The following is a 20,514-nucleotide window of genomic DNA, read 5'->3' on the forward strand; positions in this document are numbered from 1 at the left end:
CTCCCACTGCCAGGAGGTGATTGTACATTCCTACGCACTCAAGTTGCTACACAGTATCCACTCTCCCCACCAACAGGTGACTTCTCGTTGCTTCTCCAACAAGCTTCTTTGCTCACCTTGTGCCATTGGCGTGATTCAAAGAGGGTCTACCACACGTCGAAGCAGCCATCTTATGCATTGCTACGATGGCCACGCATCATCGCAGAATCCTCAAACGATGAGCTTTGGAGGTGTTGGGGGAGAGGGATGGGGGAATGCCAATTTGTGAAACACAACCGGTTTGATAAAAAGGAAGATTGTGCGTCATTTGTTTATCAAAGGAAAGAGGAAGTGAGAGAGTGACTGAAAAGAATATTCGCAGCTCACCTTTCTGTCACCGGTGTGTCTTCCACCACGTGCCGGGACGTACTGCACCCTAAAGCTCCACATCTAAAAGATGGTAAAAGAAAGATGTTATGATTGGTAATTGCCACTATCTTAATGTGGAGTAGAATAACATCGCCCTTTCACACACCTTCCCTCTCACATTAAAAATACAACTATTTGTACAGTTCCAACATATTTAATAGGCTTCGATTTATGAAGAATTAGTATAGTAGCAATGTTTTCCATCCGGTTATAGAAAACAAGTGGTGCGCAGTGAATACACGTGGTTTCATCATCACGAGCAACGGACTTTTGACCGACTATAAAAACTTTCCTGCTATAGGTAAAAAAAAATGCAAATGCAATAAGATACGGTATATAGGACTGCGTACGCCTAAATCTCTGCGTCGCCTTTTTGTATCCAGTCTGCTGCACCCCATCGACTACCTCCGCTGCGCACCCAGGCCTCACTGCTCACCTTTTCGCGGGCAGGGCATGTTCTACATCATGCAGTCCCGCTCTGCCACCAATAAGTCTCACATTTGTTGCTGAGTCTTGCTATCGCTATGGCACAGGACATACTTATGCACCCATCTTCATGGCAGGTTCCTCACCCGCTCAGTCCTTGCGGTACCACTAACTCAGTGACCAAAGAGGCCAGGCACGCGGTGGTGGGCCCCCTGTTCGGTAGTTCGGGCCTACATGCGTCGTCCGAACCATCAGGAAGGGCCATCACAGCGCTTGCGATGGGAGAAACTCTAAAATGGCATAGAGCACGTCTTTTTTTATTGGTAGGGTCACAGGTGTTGTGATGCATGTGCTGGATGGGTGTGGTGTGGATGTATACCAGCCATGAGGGAGTGTGTGTGTGCTATTCTGACAACTAGACCTGGAACTAAGAAATCACTACAATGAAAATCTGGGCCATGTAGCATTGTTGTGTTTTCCTGGAAGCGTAAGCGGAGTGGGTTAGACTGACGTATGCCAGTGCTGCGCGAGGCTGTGAACGATGACTCCAGAGCTATGGGTGTGGTTCCGTAGTGAGCTATATGAGAAATCAACTGAAATGGGTGTCTGTGTTGTAGTGCTGCCTTCACCCGGATCTTAAACGCAAACGTGACATTATGTCTGTAAAGTCCCACAACATGGCCAACATTGAAGGTACGGGGTATCACTATTGCCACTGTGCAACATTCCGTCCATCATCTTGTGTGTTTTGCTGTTCACCCTATGTGGGAAGGGTATGCCCAGACGTGGGTCCCGTGCTCACTTAGCCACTGAGTCAAGCTATCCTGGCTGAAGACGGCTGATAGCCAGAAACCGGTCCTAAGATGCTTGATTCCGGGCCAGGGAAGACATGGCTTGGCAGTTCGGGCTAGACTGTTCCCATGAGGCACAGGGTCAAGACTGATTTGCATATGGCCTTGTCTGAACTGGGGTGTCTTGGTGAGCAAAATAACGATGGACTAAACCCAGATCAGTGACTGGGGGTGAATGTTTTGCCATTGTGCATAATTCCGTCCATCATCTTGTGTGTTTTGCTGTATCACTGACCCTATATTCATCCATAGTTGCAAACATAAAAGATGATATGAATGTTTGTTGTAAATTCAGTGAAATGCTGTAGCTGTAGCATAACAGGGATATGAAAGCTTTTGGATGCAGTTTTTGGCACATGAAGGACAGCTAATACATATACATACATACATACATACATACATACATATATATATGGTCAATCGGGTATACTGTCGAACTTGGTGCTGGAAGTCAGTGTTCGAGGCTCGGAGTCGCGTCCACATCCTGTTACTGTAGAGAAATGACGTAATCTACGCGTGCCTGAAAATGTACTGTAAATACAGTGCTCATGTAAATTGCTGATATAGTTTTGGGTCGACTTCGCGCTATATAAATATGCTATAAAAAAAACAACCAAAAAAACTAGCAATAGCACACATTTCTAAATTTACTATACACTTTGTTTGCAGTATTCTAATGATCCACTTTGTACGTTCGTATTTGTAGAATGAGCGAGAGCAAGTTATATAATCTAATTTTTTGTTACTGGCAGAGGTAAGACGGTTGCATACGCTATTTATGGCACAGTATTGTGTGGTAGGGCGCAGGACCAGCATTTTGCAAACATAATAAATACACAGACACAGATAGATAGTTAAAGTGGGTACGGGCACGTGTGCTCGACTCCATTTTATTACGTTGCTGTTGGTAACAAGTAGAATAGTAATCCTGATATCATACACAGATATTCAATCGTAAACGGTTTATGACTTCTGCTGTACAAAGGTAGGAGCACTATATGTGAAATACTACACAGACGATTCTATCGTAAAGGGTTCATGAGTTGTGGTGCACTGAGGTAGGGGCGGTTTGTGTGGAGCCTGCGATGTTGCGTGGTTCAGGGAGACCGCACTGGTAAGAATGTCTTTTGACTAATGATTTTTGCCTTAATAAGGCCATGTGGCGATTATTTATGGTGTACTGAGTTAGTGGTACGTCTGGTGCTTAGTGTGTGCTCACCCTGCGATGATGCGAGGTCTGAACGGGCTGCACTCAAAGCATTGCCTGTTGCATAATGAACTGCATGAACTTTGAGGGGGGAAAAAAAAACTACCATTGATGGTTATCAATTGCTCTGCAAACTAGGTCTACTGATTGCTCCCTATAACAAATTAAACGATTGCACTTCACGCAGTGCATTCTAACTTTCTCAAAATGGGGACGTATGTCTGGTGGCGATGTTGAAGGTGATGCCCCAGAGGTACTTGGTATTGCCGGTGGTGGAGGTACATTTTGGCGCAGTCTTCTACATTCTTTGTAAGCATAGTTCACAGGATGCAGGGATTAAAGGTGCTTGTGCATACTTGCAGTGCCACAGGAGTATTTTTTGTCTCTGCCTTAAATAAATTAAGGCTGAATTCAATGCTGTATGTAGTGTAGATCTAAAGCTGAATTCAAGTTGTGAACCCAACTGTTCGCAGTGTACATCGAAGGCAGTAGTCAGCACAGTTATAGAAGAATGCTTTTTTTTCACTTATTTTAACAAAATCTGAATACATACAGTATAATTGTCTCTGCATTAAGTAAATCAAGGCTGAATTCCATACTGTCTGTAGTGTAGATGCAAAGCTGCATTCAAGTTTTAAACCCTGCTGTCCGCAGTGCAGATTTTAGGCTGGACTGCATCATCTGTAATCACAACTGAAATAAAAGATGAAACATGTATGGAATATATTGTCAAAATATGTATGTTTCAGGGACATTACAGTTCAAATTGTGACCTATGCTGTCCGCAGTGTAGAGTACCATTGAGTGTGCCTTTGCACTTGCAGCACAACTTTTATTATTCAACTAAAGCTACAACTGATATAAAAGAAGTTTTTGAAGGAAGCATACTAAAGGGATATTGTATAGGGTTTGATAGATGTTATACTTATTTTGGTATTTTACTCTGCAAATAATGAATCAGTCTATTTAATTGTGAGCTCTCATGACCGCAGTGTAGGCAGGAGGCAGCGGTTAGCAAGAGCCCACGGCCATGTGGCGTTGAGTAGAGCTGCACAGTATTGGTAATTTAGCGTGTGAGCAGCCACTGATGATAAGTGGTGCACTGAGTTAGTGGCACCTGAAACAACAAGGTTCTGTGGAGCCTGCGATGATGCGTGGTCCGAGAAGGACGCACTGGTAGCAAAGTCTTTAAAATCAAGTTCTCTAATAAATACTTGTTGTCCTTTTACGGGAGTATGTTGCAGTAGATCTCCAAAAACTATGATAGGTTTTCTTCCAAATAAGACATCTGACTCAATACGGTCACGTGGCGATGACTTATGGTGCACTGAGTTAGTAGTCCATTTGGCAATGAGCGTGACATAGAGTACAATTATCTCTGCCTTAAATAAATCAAGGCTGAATTTCATGCTGTTCGTAGTGTAGATCGAAAGCTGAATTCAAGTTGTGAACTATGCTGTCCGCACTGTAGATGGAAGGCAGTAGTCAGCACAGATATCGACGAATGATTTTTGTCACTTATTTTAACAAAATCCGAACACATATAGTACAATTGTCTCTGCATTAAATAAATCAAGGCTGAAATCCCTACTGTCCGTAGTGTAGATGCAAAGCTAAATTAAAGTTGTGAACCCTGCTGTCCGCAGTGTAGATCGAAGGCAGTAGACGACACAAACACAGAGGAATGCTTTTTGTCACATACTTTAACAAAATCTGAGGACAGAGTACAATTGTCTCTACCTTAAATAAATAGAGTTGTCTGTAGGGCTGATGCGAAACTGGTATCAAGTTGTAAACTCTGCTGACCGCAGTGTAGATCAAAGGCAGTAGTCAGTACAGACATTGAGGAATGTTTTTTGTCGCATCCTTTAAGAAAATCCGACGACTTAGAGTACAATTGTCTCGGTCTTAAATAAATCAAGGCTGAATTTCATGCTGTCCGTAGTGTAGATCCAAAGCTGAATTCAAGTTGTGAACCCTGCTGTCTGCAATCACTGTAGATCGAAGGCAGTAGTAAGCACAGATATCGACGAAGAATTTTTGTCACTTATTTTAACCAAGTCTCAGGAGATAGAGCACAATTGTCTCAGCCTTACATAAATCAAGGCTAACTTCAATGCTGTCCGTAGTGTAGATCCAAAGCTGAATTCAAGTTGTGAACCCTGCTGTCCGCAGTGTAGATCGAAGGCTGTAGTCGATACTGCCATAAGTCTGCGGTGCTGTGGCGCAGAGTTCGCAATGGGCCAGTATCGAGGAGTCACTTGGTCATGGCGGCAGCCACGTGGCAGGGTGAAGACCTTCGCTGTGGCGGAGTCTTTTCTCTTTGCAGAAGTGAACCACGCCCAAGGCGTAGGCTAATTATTTATACTCTTACGCTGCAGTTGCGCAGGTTGGACCAGCCCACTTCGCTTCAGGGGTGGGGGGGAGAGAACACAGCTACATGACCGAGATATTCTCCAGACTCTGAGATAATATGGTTGCGTCCACTGTGCAGTACATTACACGTATTAAAAGAATATTTACACAGAAAAGTTTTTGGTTTGTATAGTGAGTTTTGTATAGCAGGTCATCGGTAGTGTTAGCATTGTGTACATTATTGTTGATGTGCGAATTCCTTCCCTAATACATAGCCGATTGCCACATCTCTGAACATTGAGCTGGTGTGCTGCTGGGGGGACATTATTTTGGGAAGGTCCGTTGTACTCTATTTCGCTGCCTCTGACGTAGTTGAGGGGAAGGGGTCAGTAGGGGTGGTTGTAGTGGCACTAGATGTTGCGATTTTGTTGGGTGTTGGAAGTGTACGATTAGTACCTCCATTACATATTTGTCTTTAGATATGGGTGTGAGTTGGATGTAATTTACACAGTACATAGTCTACGTCCTTACACTAGTTAAACGTTGATATTAATTTGTTAGTTGAACTATCGCCTGTCTTTTTAGGTAGCATTGTAGATTTGGTTTGTTGTTGAAAGTATGGGAAGTGGTGTTTTTTTTGTTTTTTTTCTACGAGAACACCTAGTTTCTACATTAATAACGTTAGTTGTGGTTCTGGTTTGTAGCGATTTTCTTGGAGAAAGGAATACATTGAAGAGTGGAAATATTTGCAGTTTCTACTACGTTAAGAACGGGATGATTAAAAAACAGATATGCTTAATAAACTTAATAATTAGGAATTATCATAAAAAAAACTTTGAAATTCACTGAAAAAACCATAGTTTCAGGGCTGTTATAGTTAGCTGGACATTTCACTCAGACAAAACCATTGAAATTCCTCCGTTATAGTTAGTTGTACTAACTGTAACTCTCGCACCCGCAATCCACTGGTGATGATGTCACATATTACATAATTCATGACATGGTCAGTGACATCACTGATGACATCACCTACTTTTAAAGGGAATAGCACATCATCAACTATTGATTACATTTTCATTAGTTCCTTTTTGGGCGTTAAGGTATGTGGATATACTGCATTTTGGTCCACATTCAGTGACCACAATCCGGTGGTTTTGACCATGGTGGATGTGGTCAAGAAATCTGATATATGTAACAGGAAGATAGTTAAACTAGATATCCGGCCCACAGATCAGGCCCGCAGAATTAGGTGGTGTCGAGTAGTACCTGAGGATTTTCATACCAACCTATTAACTAAGGTTGGAGCCGAAATGGGCATCTGCATGAACGAACACGCAGGGGACAAGGAGGTTTTAGAGGCTTACATCAAAATCTGTTCACAGGTTGCTAGTGATCTTAAACGGCCGGGTAGGGCGCAAGATATAGCCGGGGAGGGGTGGTTTGATCATAACTGCTCGTTAGCTCATCGGAAATTGTTGGTGGCTCTGAAACAAAATCCGGTGGATAAGTCTATTGTGCCAGCACTAAGGAAAGACTATAAAGTAGCCCTGGAGAATAGAAGATGAGAATCAGAGGCGAGGCATGGGATGAGCCAACATCTATTGATGTTCTTAAAAATAGCTCAAAATTTTGGGCAGTGGTCAATAAACCTTTTTTTCAAGATTCCTGTAATAGCCAATTAGATTGTGGTATCCAGGAACAAGTTTGGTGCTGCCATTTTAAATCAGTATATGAAGGAGCAGACCCGGGAGGGGTGGTTAAATCCTTACCCATGCATGACTCTTATACCTTATCGGTCACTGAGTTAGAGGTGGCAGAGGCCATCAGTCAGATGACATGTAATAAGGCTCCCGGACCAGATGGTGTCCCAGCCGACCTTTTTAAATCGGATGTCAGGTCATGGTCAAAGGTTCTGTGTAATGTTTTTAATAAGATGTGCAAATCAGGATTGCCGGGTACTTGGTTTGAATCGGTAATAGTACCTATTTTTAAAAAGGGAAATAGAGGGAACCCCAGTTGTTACCGACCCATTTCCCTTATTGATTCTGCTGTTAAGGTGCTGGGTCGGGTGGTTTTAAGCAAGCTTACAGGGTGGTTGGCAGAAACTAATACCCTCTCGGGCCTGCAATTTGGTTTTAGGAAAGGTCGGGGCACAATCGATCAAAGTCTCAACCTACAACTACTAATTGGAAAGTACACAATCGCCAAAAAGGGCTCCCTATACTTCGCTTTTATGGACCTTTCCTCGGCCTTTGATCGTGTGAATAGGTCCAAATTATGGGTGATGCTCCTTCAATTGGGCGTGGACAAAAACATTGTGTACTTCCTTGCTGACCTGCATAGGGACTTCTCTGCCACAGTGAGATATGATCGCAGGGGGAACTGTACAGGGAAGATTTGCATTGTTAATGGTGTTAGGCAGGGGTGCATTTTGGCTCCCCTGCTCTTTACCCTGTACATTAAGGATTTAGGTTCTGTTTTGTCCGTGGCTTGCAAGGATATACAGAGGGTAGGCAAACAATTAATTCCGGCATTGTTGTATGCGGACGATGCCGCCCTTTTAGCACGTACAGCGGTAGGGTTGCAAAGCCTTTTAAATTAGTTTTCTGCTTTTATGAAATCTATAGACCTCAGTGTCAACTTCTCTAAATCACACGTCATGATGGTTGGCACTAAAGTGAAAGGGGTAAAAACCTTGCATTGTGAAGGGAATGTGCTGTCTAGGGTATCTACTTTTCCATACCTAGGCGTTATTTTTTATGACAAGGGCACATGGTCTCCCCAAATAATAGCTAAACAAAATGTATTGGCTAGATCCATCTTAGCTGTTTTGGGCTTTGCACGCAAATTGGGTGTTAAACCATTTCAAGCACTATTAAAGATATATGATGCTAAATGTGTTTCCCTTGCAATGTACGGGGCAGACCTCTGGGGTTTCAAGAATGTGAAGGCCGTTCAAGTGGCGGAGGATACGTTCTTGAAAACTATTTTATCTGTTCCTCAATCCACATCTGGTTATATTGTCCACCAGGAGTGTGGAGTCGTTTTTTTGGAAGATCGCATAGCCATCGCCCCACTTATAAAATGGATCTCTATCTGGCTAAACCCTGAGCTAGAACTGAATCAGGAGATCCTCAGAGATTGCCTAGCACTTTATTTTGGTTACCGTTTCCCCTGTCTGAGTTATGTCCATAAGTTATCTGTTAAATTGGGACGACCAGAACTGTTTAACTCGCCTGATAAGTTGGTGAAAGGGGACACCAAGTGGGTTAAGGACTCCTACAAGTTAATGGCTTGCTTGGCCAGAGAGGAAAGAGAGCTGGTTAAACCGACTGTAAGGGCTCACCAATTGTTAAAAACATCATGTGCTACTGAACCATAACTGAATATTGTAAATAATTCTAACCATCATTTTTTATTAACTAGATTCAGGTTGAATCAATTTCATCTCTTCCTTGCTGGATCATCGGTGTGGAAAAGGGAGGAAGATTTGGGGATTTGCTCTTGTGATGGCTTCTCCACTAAAGACACAATGCACGTTATCTTCTTTTGTGAGCACTTTCTTTCTATTCGTAAGCGTTTTATTATCCCTCTTTTAAAAGATAACGGTTTTATGCAAGTTAAACCAGCCCTCCATTACTTGCAGCTACTTTCTAATGTATGGGAGATTTTTAATATTGCCAATTTCCTTATTGTGGCTGTAAGATTAAAGAAGAAAATTAAATGGGATTAGTTAATGTGATGATTCTGATGAAATGAATTGTGGCTGAGGATATTCCTTTTTAACGTTTACTTGGTTTTAAAGGATGTTTTTAAATGAAATGATAATAGGTACTGTATACATTTTCAGTTTGCACTTTTGTATTGTATTTTTACTGTTTTTGTTGTTGTTAATAACTTTGGTTTTGACTTAAAATGTTTAGTATACTTTTATGGTTTTTGTTATGAACCGAATAAAGTATCTTTGACTGACTGACATCACTGATGACATCTCAAATGACATCACTGATGACATCATCCACGTGACAATCTGATACACCTCATCATACACTAGTATAACCTTTCATCACTCACTGTAAAATACAGAGTACCATATTTGAATCCATTGACACAGCAATACAAGTATCTAAAAACCCACTCAGTGATCGCTAGATCTACACACACCTCTAAACAATTACCTATAGATTAACTCATACATGCTGTCAATGATCAATAGAATACTATCAAATATACTTATACACCTATATTGACATTACACACCAGCACACATCCTATTCAGTTATGCACTCATCCTATTCACTTTTGCAAACAAAGCATCATACTTACATTTACTCATCTACACACTTATACAAATAGCACTTCATTTATTCATATAGATAATAACCCATACTTAGTGTTTCATGAAATCACTATTACAAGTATACAGTTATGTATACAGTCACTCATGCAATCAATGAGTCTTATGTATACTTATTTATATACAACGGTCACATACACTGCCTTTTATTTTTTCTACTTTGTTGGACATGTACCATTGAGAAATATGTTTGCTCATCACCACACCCATAAAGATATTCACTCACCCAAACAACTATTATAACACGTAGTCTTAACGTCACATACTTACTGAATTAACTATTCACATACCTTCGGGCAGTCACAGATCACCCACCGAACTACACACACATTCACTCTCCCATACAAATAGTCAGTTAACTAATTAATAACTAATATAGACTTTCACATAGCTAGTAACTAACTGGTGCAGCAGTTTACACAACATCTGACAAAGTAATACGGATATTCATACAGTTTAGTCACTATCCAATATATTTAGGGAGACACTATAAATTAGTCAAGTAAACAGTCAATCACACTGCTGCTAAATCATCCCTCATGATGGGTATATATCCACTGATTCTTAAATGCAGATTTCTAAATATATAATACATATTTAAATAACAAACCAAACCACAGTCATCAGTGATGCCATCAGTGATGTCACTGACCATGTCATGAATGATGTAATATGTGGCATCATCACCAGTGGATTACGGGCGCGAGAGTTACAGTTCGTACAACTAACTAGAACAGAGGAATTTCAATGGTTTTGTATGAGTGAAATGTCCAGCTAACTATAACACCCCTGAAACCTATGGTTTTTATAGGGAATATTGAAGGTTTTTTAAATCATAATTCCGAACTATAACCTGCCTGAAACCTATGTTTTTTTCAGTGAATATATATTATATATATATATATATATATATATAAAAAATAAATAAATAAATAAATAAATAAATAAATAAATAATCAGCTCACTTTACCATTTGCCGCTTATAACTATTAGCCACCAAGGGTCACTACTAACCAAAAGCAGTCACTCTACTTATAAATCTAGCCCATCGAGTTGAGCAGCAGCCTAAGATTCACCACTGCTTCATTGCATTTTCCAAGAGATTGTAGATGGAGATTGTTTTTGATGGTTCGCCTGTGCAGATTGAAATATTCAGAGCATATTCGGAGTTTCAGTTAACACATCTGTAAGCATTTTGGCCATCACTGAATTCAAACTTTTTTCTCAATCGTAATAGGTAAGGATAATGACAGATCTATTTTAAATTGTTAGAAAATGAAGTTCATAATTTTATTTATTTGTATGAATAAAAGGGCTTGCCTCCCTGTCGGGGAACTGAACCCTGGTCTCCCGTGTGACAGTCGGGGATACTGACCACTATACTAACAAGGACATACTGGCAGCTGTTAAACAGGGCTTACCTCCTTGTGGTTAAGGCATTCCCTCAATCAATTCACAGTATTGTAATAGGCAGACTTGCTGCTTTTGGTTAGGACAAGTAATCTTTTTTCATAAATGATTACAATACAGAAATTCCTAGCCAAAACAATCAGTTTTATCAAGAAATGATTTCATTGAAATAAATCTTTCTATCGATCTGTCTATCTTTCCTTCTATCTATCTATCTATCTATATATATACACACACAGAACGCGGCTGCGAGAGCAGTGGTGGGCCTGCCGAGGTCATGTCCCACGTCCAACACTCTGAGGTCCTTACACTGGTTACCAGTGAAAAGCCGAATCCATTTTAAGGTACTCAGCCTTGCTTTTAAAATTTTAAAAGGATCGGCACCTGAGATCCTCAATAACCTTATATCCCCTTATGTCCCGACTCGCTCCCTCAGATCCCTAGGGCAATCCCTTGCGGTTACCCCGCGTTTCAGGCTTTGCCGGATGGGCGGCCGCTCCTTCCGTGTGAGAGCTGCGGCTCTCTGGAATTCGCTTCCTTTGGAAATCCGCCTTTTAGAGGATCTTCTAGCATTTCGCAGGGCCGTGAAAACCTACTTGTTTTAATCTTCTTATGTTGACTCTCACCTTTTTTCCGCGTTGTGTTATGTTCACCTTTTCCATGCGCCAGGACGCTCCTTCGCTGGAGCAGCTGTGCGCAATATAAATGCAGTTAACATAACATAACATAACACATATATATATATATACACACACACACACACATATATATATATATATATATATATATATATATATATATATATATACACACACACACACACACACACATATATATACATATATACACACTGAAAAAAACATAGGTTTCAGGCAGGTTATAGTTGAGAATTATCATTTAAAAAACCTTAGAAAGTCACTGAAAAAAACATGTTTCAGGGGTGTTCTAGTTAGTTGGACATTTCACTCATACAAAACCATTGAAATTCCTCCGTTATAGTTAGTTGTACTCCACTGCTGATGTCACATATTACATCATTCATGACATGGTCAGTGACATCACTGATGACATCATCCGTGTGATAGAGTGGCAGACCTCCTCTCACCCTAATATAACCTTTGATACACACTCAAAAATAGCATCTAACAATTTCAAAACAATGGACATACCAGTACCACTTACAACACACCTATTTAGTAATTCCAAGATCTACACACACACATCCACTCATTCACCAACAGTCCTATAGTCACTCATACATGTACTCACTCATATGTACTCATACACCTATATATCCTGTTACACACTGAAACTCATCCATAGAGTTACTCACACACATATTCACTCATGCTAATAAAGAATCAAATATCCATTCACTTGCATATACAGTTATACACACAGCACCACACTTACTTCTACAGAAACGTGCACATACTTACGCTTTTGAACAATCACATACAGAAACACATAATTATTCATACAGGAACTCTTCCAATCTCTCACTCTCACATATACTCACTTATATACACCAATACTCACATACACTAGTTTAAAACATATGTAGTTACTCATAGACTATTGAGACAGTCATTCACTCACTAACACACCCACACACACTCATTCACCCATACAGTCCTGCACACATGCTGTCTTCAACACATACAGTGAGTCACTCATTCATACATCTATGCACTACGTAATACCCCCCACTGAACCATACAGACACTCATACTGATACTCAAAAAACCAACTAATAACCAATATATAGACACTCATGTAGCTACTCACCAACCCATGCGGCCACTTATACACAAAGTGAGAGACTGATAACGAAATTGATATATTTAAACATTACTCACTAACACATGTATTCACTAAGATACACTTAGTTATACAATCAATTTTCCCCCCCAAAATCATCCATTCTTCCGTCGACCTTGAGATATACATATATAAAACATTTAATTTTCAGAAAAACACACATTCACTGGATGTCATGAGTGATGCCATTTGAGATGTCATAAGTCATGAGTGATGTGATGTGATGTAATAATAAGTGACGTCATCACCAGTGCATTGCGGCCGCACGAGTTATAGTTAGCTGAAATAACTATAACGGGGGAATTTCAATGGTTTTGTACAAGTGAAATTTTCTTAGGTGTGGTCACATATTGTGGTAAGTTCATAAAGAACTTGACAGCCTTTCCGATCTAGTCCAGATGCTTACAAAGACAGATGTTACGCAATGGTCATAGAGAGTAGGTATTGGTTCAACAGACCACAGATGCCCTATCGGCTGAAGCAATGATGTCCTAGTTCTGCCCTCCCAAAGACTCAGAGCTGCCATCGATGCTCGGTCCACCTGCCTAAGGGTTGTACTTTCACACAAACAAGAATGTGGCGTGTGGGCTCCGGTGGTCTGTGCCAGCAGAGCTTTGACAGACATGAAACAATGCTAATCTCAGAGGGAGGCCATCGCCATCCATTGGGAATGCAGACATTCGCCGTCTACACGGACTATAAGCCTCTTGCGCCAATGTTTCAGGGGTCAGCCTCCGCCCAGGCTGGAATAGTGGATCCACCAGCTACAGGAGGAGGATCTCAGTATTCTATCCACCAGGATCCAACTACTTTGCAGATTATCAGTCGAGACAGCCACGCTGGCAACCAGTGAAGCAGAGGCATGTGCTTTGGATACGGAGGAGTAGGACATGATGGTGATGGATTGATCATGTCTCCTTCCAATGTCCCTGGAAGAGATTGTGACCGCCATGGATGCCCGAGGCAGCTGGGACCAGTGTAGAAGTGAGTGAAATGGACCTGAACAGTAATATGGGTGCCTCTTAGATGCGATCTGATGACCACAGGCACCCTTTCCGGGTGAATCCTAACCCACTCTCTCAGCGCTATAAAGACCACGAGCAAGAGACTGTTTGAAACTATAGCCAGCCTACACTGGACTTGTGTTATTGTTTGTTGACAAAGTTTTGGAGGAATCGAATATTGATGGTGCTAATGTGCATGCGCAGTACCATGGTTCAGGCCATTTTAGACGTCTGTGGTCACCTTTGGAATGGGTTTAATTGTTCAGTCCGGGGTGACATCAATAAAGTAAAAACTGCTCAAAGCCTGCAAAATGTGTTTTAGCATGTGAGATGCACAGTGAGTATGTTACATTTAAGCACCACGATGCAACACAACAATACCCACTGACTATTCTCCAGAGCTCAGCACAAACTGCGCGCCTCTCCGAAGTGGTAAACCAGTTGTGCGCCAAAACCACTTCCAAGTTACAAGTAATACAGGCATCCCTACGCTGAGAATAGTGGGCCATGCGGCTGTGCAGTTGCACTTGCACTCAGGAATCTCACTTCACTATTCAAATCTCTAGGACGCACACACATTCCATATTTTAAAGCTTGCTCACAGATTGATGTTGGCCAGAAGTACACAGTTTTTTACCCCTCACACGCTCCTTTATCCTGCACCTTTTCGGGTCTCAACAGCCAAACAGCCAGGTGGCCTTTGGTCCTGCGCTCATTCAGCCCTGGTGCTCCACATTTATTTTCCTTGTGAAAATGACTGGAGCCTTAAATTATCAGTTCTCCAATCAGTGTTGAAACCATGTGCAATAATTTTAGGTGGTCCAGCGCCATCTTGGATTATTTTGTGAAGTAATCCAGAAGGCGTGTATCCGTTCAGGCTTTGTGGAGATTGCAGTGTTACCTACACAACAGAATACATCATTGAAAATGACGATTTCTCATTAAGCTCTGTTTATGAGTTAGCAAGACCAGCCAGTAAACAAGCAGCACACATGTATAAGTCAGTTGCATGCTATGAGGCCTGTGGAAGGATCCCTCAGGAATGGAGACACTGCACAGGAGACTGAGATGTGGGGGAAGTCTATGCAGGTGAGGGTGAAGGAAGGTGGCTGACAGGGCTGGAGGCAGCCCCTCCCTCATGGCACACATGAATGGAGATGTGTTTGACAGACACCACGGCCAACGGTGTGACTATGGGCAATAGTTGTAATTAAATGTCTCATTATCTTAATTCAGAATTGAAAAGTGACAATTATCAGATGCCCCTGAACCATACTCCCTGTTTTCAATGATATACTGCATGCAAATGATTACGCTTAACCACTGGTGTTTATTGTTTGAAACTGTAGTTACCAAAAAATGATAAAGACCTTTAAAAAAAAAAACAAGCATTTGCAATGCAATGGTCTCGGCATCATTAAAGGTAGAGCAATTGGCATTGCTCATGACATTTCTTTTTTTTCTTTAAATCATAAATAAATGGCATTGTCATTTACATTGCCAATACACACTACTCTGCACTCTGCACACACTACTCTGCACTCTGCACTCACTACTCTGCACTCTGCACTCACTACTCTGCACTCTGCACTCACTACTCTGCACTCACCACTCTGCACTCACTACTCTGCACTCACTACTCTGCACTCACTACTCTGCACTCACTACTCTGCACTCACTACTCTGCACTCACTACTCTGCACTCACTACTCTGCACTCACTACTCTGCACTCACTACTCTGCACTCACTACTCTGCACTCACTACTCTGCACTCTGCACTCACTACTCTGCACTCACTACTCTGCACTCTGCACTCACTACTCTGCACTCACTACTCTGCACTCTGCACTCACTACTCTGCACTCACTACTCTGCACTCTGCACTCACTACTCTGCACTCACTACTCTGCACTCTGCACTCACTACTCTGCACTCTGCACTCACTACTCTGCACTCTGCACTCACTACTCTGCACTCACTACTCTGCACTCACTACTCTGCACTCTGCACTCTGCACTCACTACTCTGCACTCTGCACTCACTACTCTGCACTCTGCACTCTGCACTCACTACTCTGCACTCACTACTCTGCACTCACTACTCTGCACTCACTACTCTGCACTCACTACTCTGCACTCACTACTCTGCACTCACTACTCTGCACTCACTACTCTGCACTCACTACTCTGCACTCACTACTCTGCACTCACTACTCTGCACTCACTACTCTGCACTCACTACTCTGCACTCACTACTCTGCACTCACTACTCTGCACTCTGCACTCACTACTCTGCACTCACTACTCTGCACTCTGCACTCACTACTCTGCACTCACTACTCTGCACTCTGCACTCACTACTCTGCACTCACTACTCTGCACTCTGCACTCACTACTCTGCACTCACTACTCTGCACTCACTACTCTGCACTCTGCACTCACTACTCTGCACTCACTACTCTGCACTCACTACTCTGCACTCTGCACTCACTACTCTGCACTCACTACTCTGCACTCTGCACTCACTACTCTGCACTCACTACTCTGCACTCTGCACTCACTACTCTGCACTCACTACTCTGCACTCTGCACTCACTACTCTGCACTCTGCACTCACTACTCTGCACTCTGCACTCTGCACTCACTACTCTGCACTCTGCACTCTGCACTCTGCACTCTGCACTCACTACTCTGCACTCACTACTCTGCACTCACTACTCTGCACTCACTACTCTGCACTCACTACTCTGCACTCACTACTCTGCACTCACTACTCTGCACTCTGCACTCTGCACTCTGCACTCTGCACTCTGCACTCTGCACTCTGCACTCACTACTCTGCACTCTGCACTCACTACTCTGCACTCTGCACTCTGCACTCACTACTCTGCACTCACTACTCTGCACTCTGCACTCACTACTCTGCACTCACTACTCTGCACTCACTACTCTGCACTCACTACTCTGCACTCACTACTCTGCACTCACTACTCTGCACTCACTACTCTGCACTCACTACTCTGCACTCACTACTCTACACTCACTACTCTACACTCACTACTCTACACTCACTACTCTACACTCACTACAGCTTCCTTCCACAGCTAGAACTAGTGCATAATGTCAAAACAGAGAAAACAAGGAAACACACTGAAGCTGTCTGTACCACGCCAAGTTCACATTTCGAGCAGCATGTGTTAAATCACGCTTTAGACTACTTCTCTACTCAAAAGTAGTACATTTCCTTCAAAAAGATAAAAATATGACATGCAAACAGTAATGCCGAAACAAACTGTTCAGCATGGGTTCTGATTTACATGAAAACATTAATTTCACTTAAAATAATAATAGTTTTTAGCTAAATTAAATTTACATTTGGATTTAGGGCATATTCACATATTTTTAGTAAATTTAAATGAATTTATTTTCTCATGTACGTTATTATAACCAATGCTATACTATAGTGTACTACGAGATTATTTTGGATTGGTATTATTAGTTGGCTTTAATAGTACAGTACTTAACAAGAGAAACAGTATTTTGGAGTAAAAAAATAAATCAAACATTGCAGTATTTTAATAATGGGATCTCATTAGGAAATAGTTTGGGAAGTGGAATGATAAACTAATTGTAATCCAAAAAGTAACAGTAACACTAAAAGAAATCACTCACAATGTTTCTTCACTTTACTTTTGCATTAGTGTTCACTTAGCACCTAATATTTTTTGACAAAACAGAAAATTTAAAATATTCACAATAGACTACCTCTGTCCTTTTCCTCATCTTCAAGTTGCCCACCCCTCTCAACTCCTCTTTTTTAATACTGTTGAATAATGGAAACCGAAAGCAAAGAGTTATTACTGCAATAACCCAAAGACTACACCAAGAATAACTATAATTAAATTAACTATTATCAAAAGTAAGATGTATTTTAAAGTAAATGGGAACTAAAGATGTGCAAAAGAAAATCACGAACTGATAAAGTTGTAACATCTGAACATCTGTGAGAGGAAGAGTAAATGACCAGATTTCATTTAGGGATCTTACACAATTAAAGATATACAGGAGCAAATGTGTTCAGTTGCAAAGATGCTAATACAATATATTTATCTACAATAAAATCAGGCTCTACTAAAAACCTCCCTTTCCCTACCATCACCTAGATGAAATCTTTACCACGTGCCCCATGCGCTTGGACAGACCACGAACATAGAATTTACACAAGAATTGAAAAGAAAACACATAAAAAGATGCTTAACTAGAAAATCTTTCTACAGCATAATACAGTTTAAAGTCCAGGGAACGTAAATAATGTAGGTTGCGCAGAAACTCTAATGGGGATGACAACCATAGACTCCATATGCCTTTTTACAATAATGTATCGAATTATCAAACATATTTCATTACCGAAAACAAATGCTGGAGATCTGTTTCAGAGAAATTAAGAACACTCTCAGAGCATCAAAAGCGAAGACACTTGGACTTAGCAAGAAATGTCAGTGGCAGATGGACACGCTTTCATTTAGCAGCCAAATATACAATAACTCTTACTGCCCCCGGAATTCCGCCGCGGCCGCACCGGAAGTCAGGCAAGGTCGCCTGTGACGGGGGCGGAGCCGCGTCCGGACCGGAAAAGGAGGCAGGCGGAGGAAATGCGTGGAGCGGCCCGGGGCTCCTGCGAGCGTGGAGAGCCCCGGGGCCGACAACAGGACGTTGCACGCGTGTTGCGGGGCTCCCTTGACCAAGAGGGAGTCCCGGGATAGGAGCCGCAGCGTCAACTCTCCCTGCCGGTGCAGAGAGCGGAGTCCCCCAGATTGCCACAGTAAGTTAAAGGGGAGAGGGGGGGCCGGTGCGCGCGCGTGTGTGTGTGTGTGTGTGTGTGTGTGTGTGTGTGTATGAATGGGGGGGTTCTGTATGTATGTGCGTGCGTGAGCGCTTCTGTTTCTATGTATGCGTGTGTTGTGTGGGAGCCTCGCGCAGCGCTCGTACTAATGCGCGTGCCAGTTTAGATTCGCCTGCGCGCGGCCAGGAGTGTCTCCTGGGAAGCACGCTCGGTGACATAAGATCTCGGCGGAGACGCGCTCCCGCGCGTCTTTAGCCGAGACCTAAAAACTGAAATGAGGCTTCATAACACACACAAGGAAGTCTTGGAGGACTATAAGAAGGATTTGGTGCCTGGAATGAGTGATCAGGGAACTGGGCAGGTTTGAGGGTTGAAATGAGGCTTCTAAAGCCTCAAGAGGATGCCACGGACTGGAGGAGGTCATTGCAGACTGGAGAGAGATTCCTTAGGACTAGGAGCAGATCTGAGGATTACAGTGAGGGTTATGAGACCTGGACAAGACCTCTTCAAATTGGAGGGAATTTACAAAAAAATTAGGCCTGAATATGGCTTTAATTAAATTTCACTGATGTTTGGAGCCACTGAAGGGATGTTTTGAAGACTGTTCTCATAATTAGGAAACTTTGAATGAGTTTTTGCAGAAGTCTCAATTGAGGAAAACATGAGAGGAAGTTTCCAGAATGTGCTTCAGTCTTCTGTATGTTCAGGGTACTTTTCTTAGGACTTCAGCTATGTTTTAAAGATACAAATATGTTTTCTGAGGACAGCAGCTCAATTCTGTAGCAATTATTTAAGGACTCAAATGAGTATTTTGATGACTCAGAGATTTATGAAAGTTTCTTGATGACACAGGGGAGTTTTCCGAGGACTCAAGTTTTCAGGGGAATCAAAGGTATTTTCTGAGGACTTTCGTTTTTATTTTTAGATTGCAAAGTGATTTTATGAGGATCTGAAAGTTTTGTAACACTGTGTGAGCTCAGTAGTGGCATTTACACACTGCAACAGCAAGACCTGCTTCTTACACACTGAGAGGAGAAGAATAAACCAGACTCACCTGGTCAGAGTGCTTCCGGCAGCCTGCAAAACAGAGAAAAAATAACAAAGTGAAACCAGTTTCCACAGGAGATGTTAAAGTTGTGGCAAACACAGAAAGTGATATTCTGAATGAGGTCAACTGACATAGCAGAAATTGGGTCACTCAACACATTGTATGACGTTCTCTGGATAGGCATCATTTAGGAATTGCCACAGCTGCGACTGCTGACTTGCCCCTTGTAACCCCTGGTACTGCTTGTGAGAGTGTGACCCTGGCTTCAGAGGTAGCAAAATCAGTGCCAAGAAGACGGAGGCAGCTCGCCCTTATGGGAGTTGTGCTCCATCCTAGTTTTCTGCCAATTTTATATTACACTAACAGTGAATAATAGTTTATTATTCACTATTAGTGTAATGTAAACATGGAGGACCAGGATATAGAACAAGAACTTCAATGGCAGATGTTGGGAGTAAAAAAGTTTTTTTTAAATGTGTGTCGTGTGAGTGCTTGTAGGTGAGTGAGTGGCAGGTAGTGAGTAAGAGCCAGTAAAAGGTAGTGAGTGAGAATAAATGAGATGGAGTATTAGTGAGTACGAGTGAGTCAGAATGAGTGACAGTAAGAATGAGTGCACATGAGTCAAAGTACAAGTGAGTAAGAGGTAGAGTGAATGTGAGTGAGTGTGAATGAAGGAGCTCTCTTCCAGGAAGGCCGAATATTTCGAGTCTAGGAAGTCTTACCAAACATATGTCGGAGTAAATTTACTGTCTGGTATACTATGGATGTGCTTAACAAACAGAAG

At 42.0% G+C, this 20,514-nt stretch overlaps 1 protein-coding gene across 1 annotated transcript in view; it reads right to left on the reverse strand.

Moving 5' to 3' along the window:
• LOC147710239 (E3 ubiquitin-protein ligase TRIM39-like) overlaps positions 1 to 20,514 on the reverse strand; it is a 164,909-nt gene that overhangs the window by 51,310 nt on the left and 93,085 nt on the right. Inside the window, exon 4 of the mRNA XM_086920911.1 lies at positions 19,737 to 19,759. Within this exon, the coding sequence (XP_086777037.1) occupies positions 19,737 to 19,759 (23 nt within the window). The remainder of the gene's footprint in view (positions 1 to 19,736; positions 19,760 to 20,514) is intronic.

This window comes from Lissotriton vulgaris, chromosome 5, assembly GCF_964263255.1.
Source record: "Lissotriton vulgaris chromosome 5, aLisVul1.2, whole genome shotgun sequence".
In the NCBI taxonomy this organism is placed as follows: Eukaryota; Metazoa; Chordata; class Amphibia; order Caudata; family Salamandridae; genus Lissotriton; species Lissotriton vulgaris.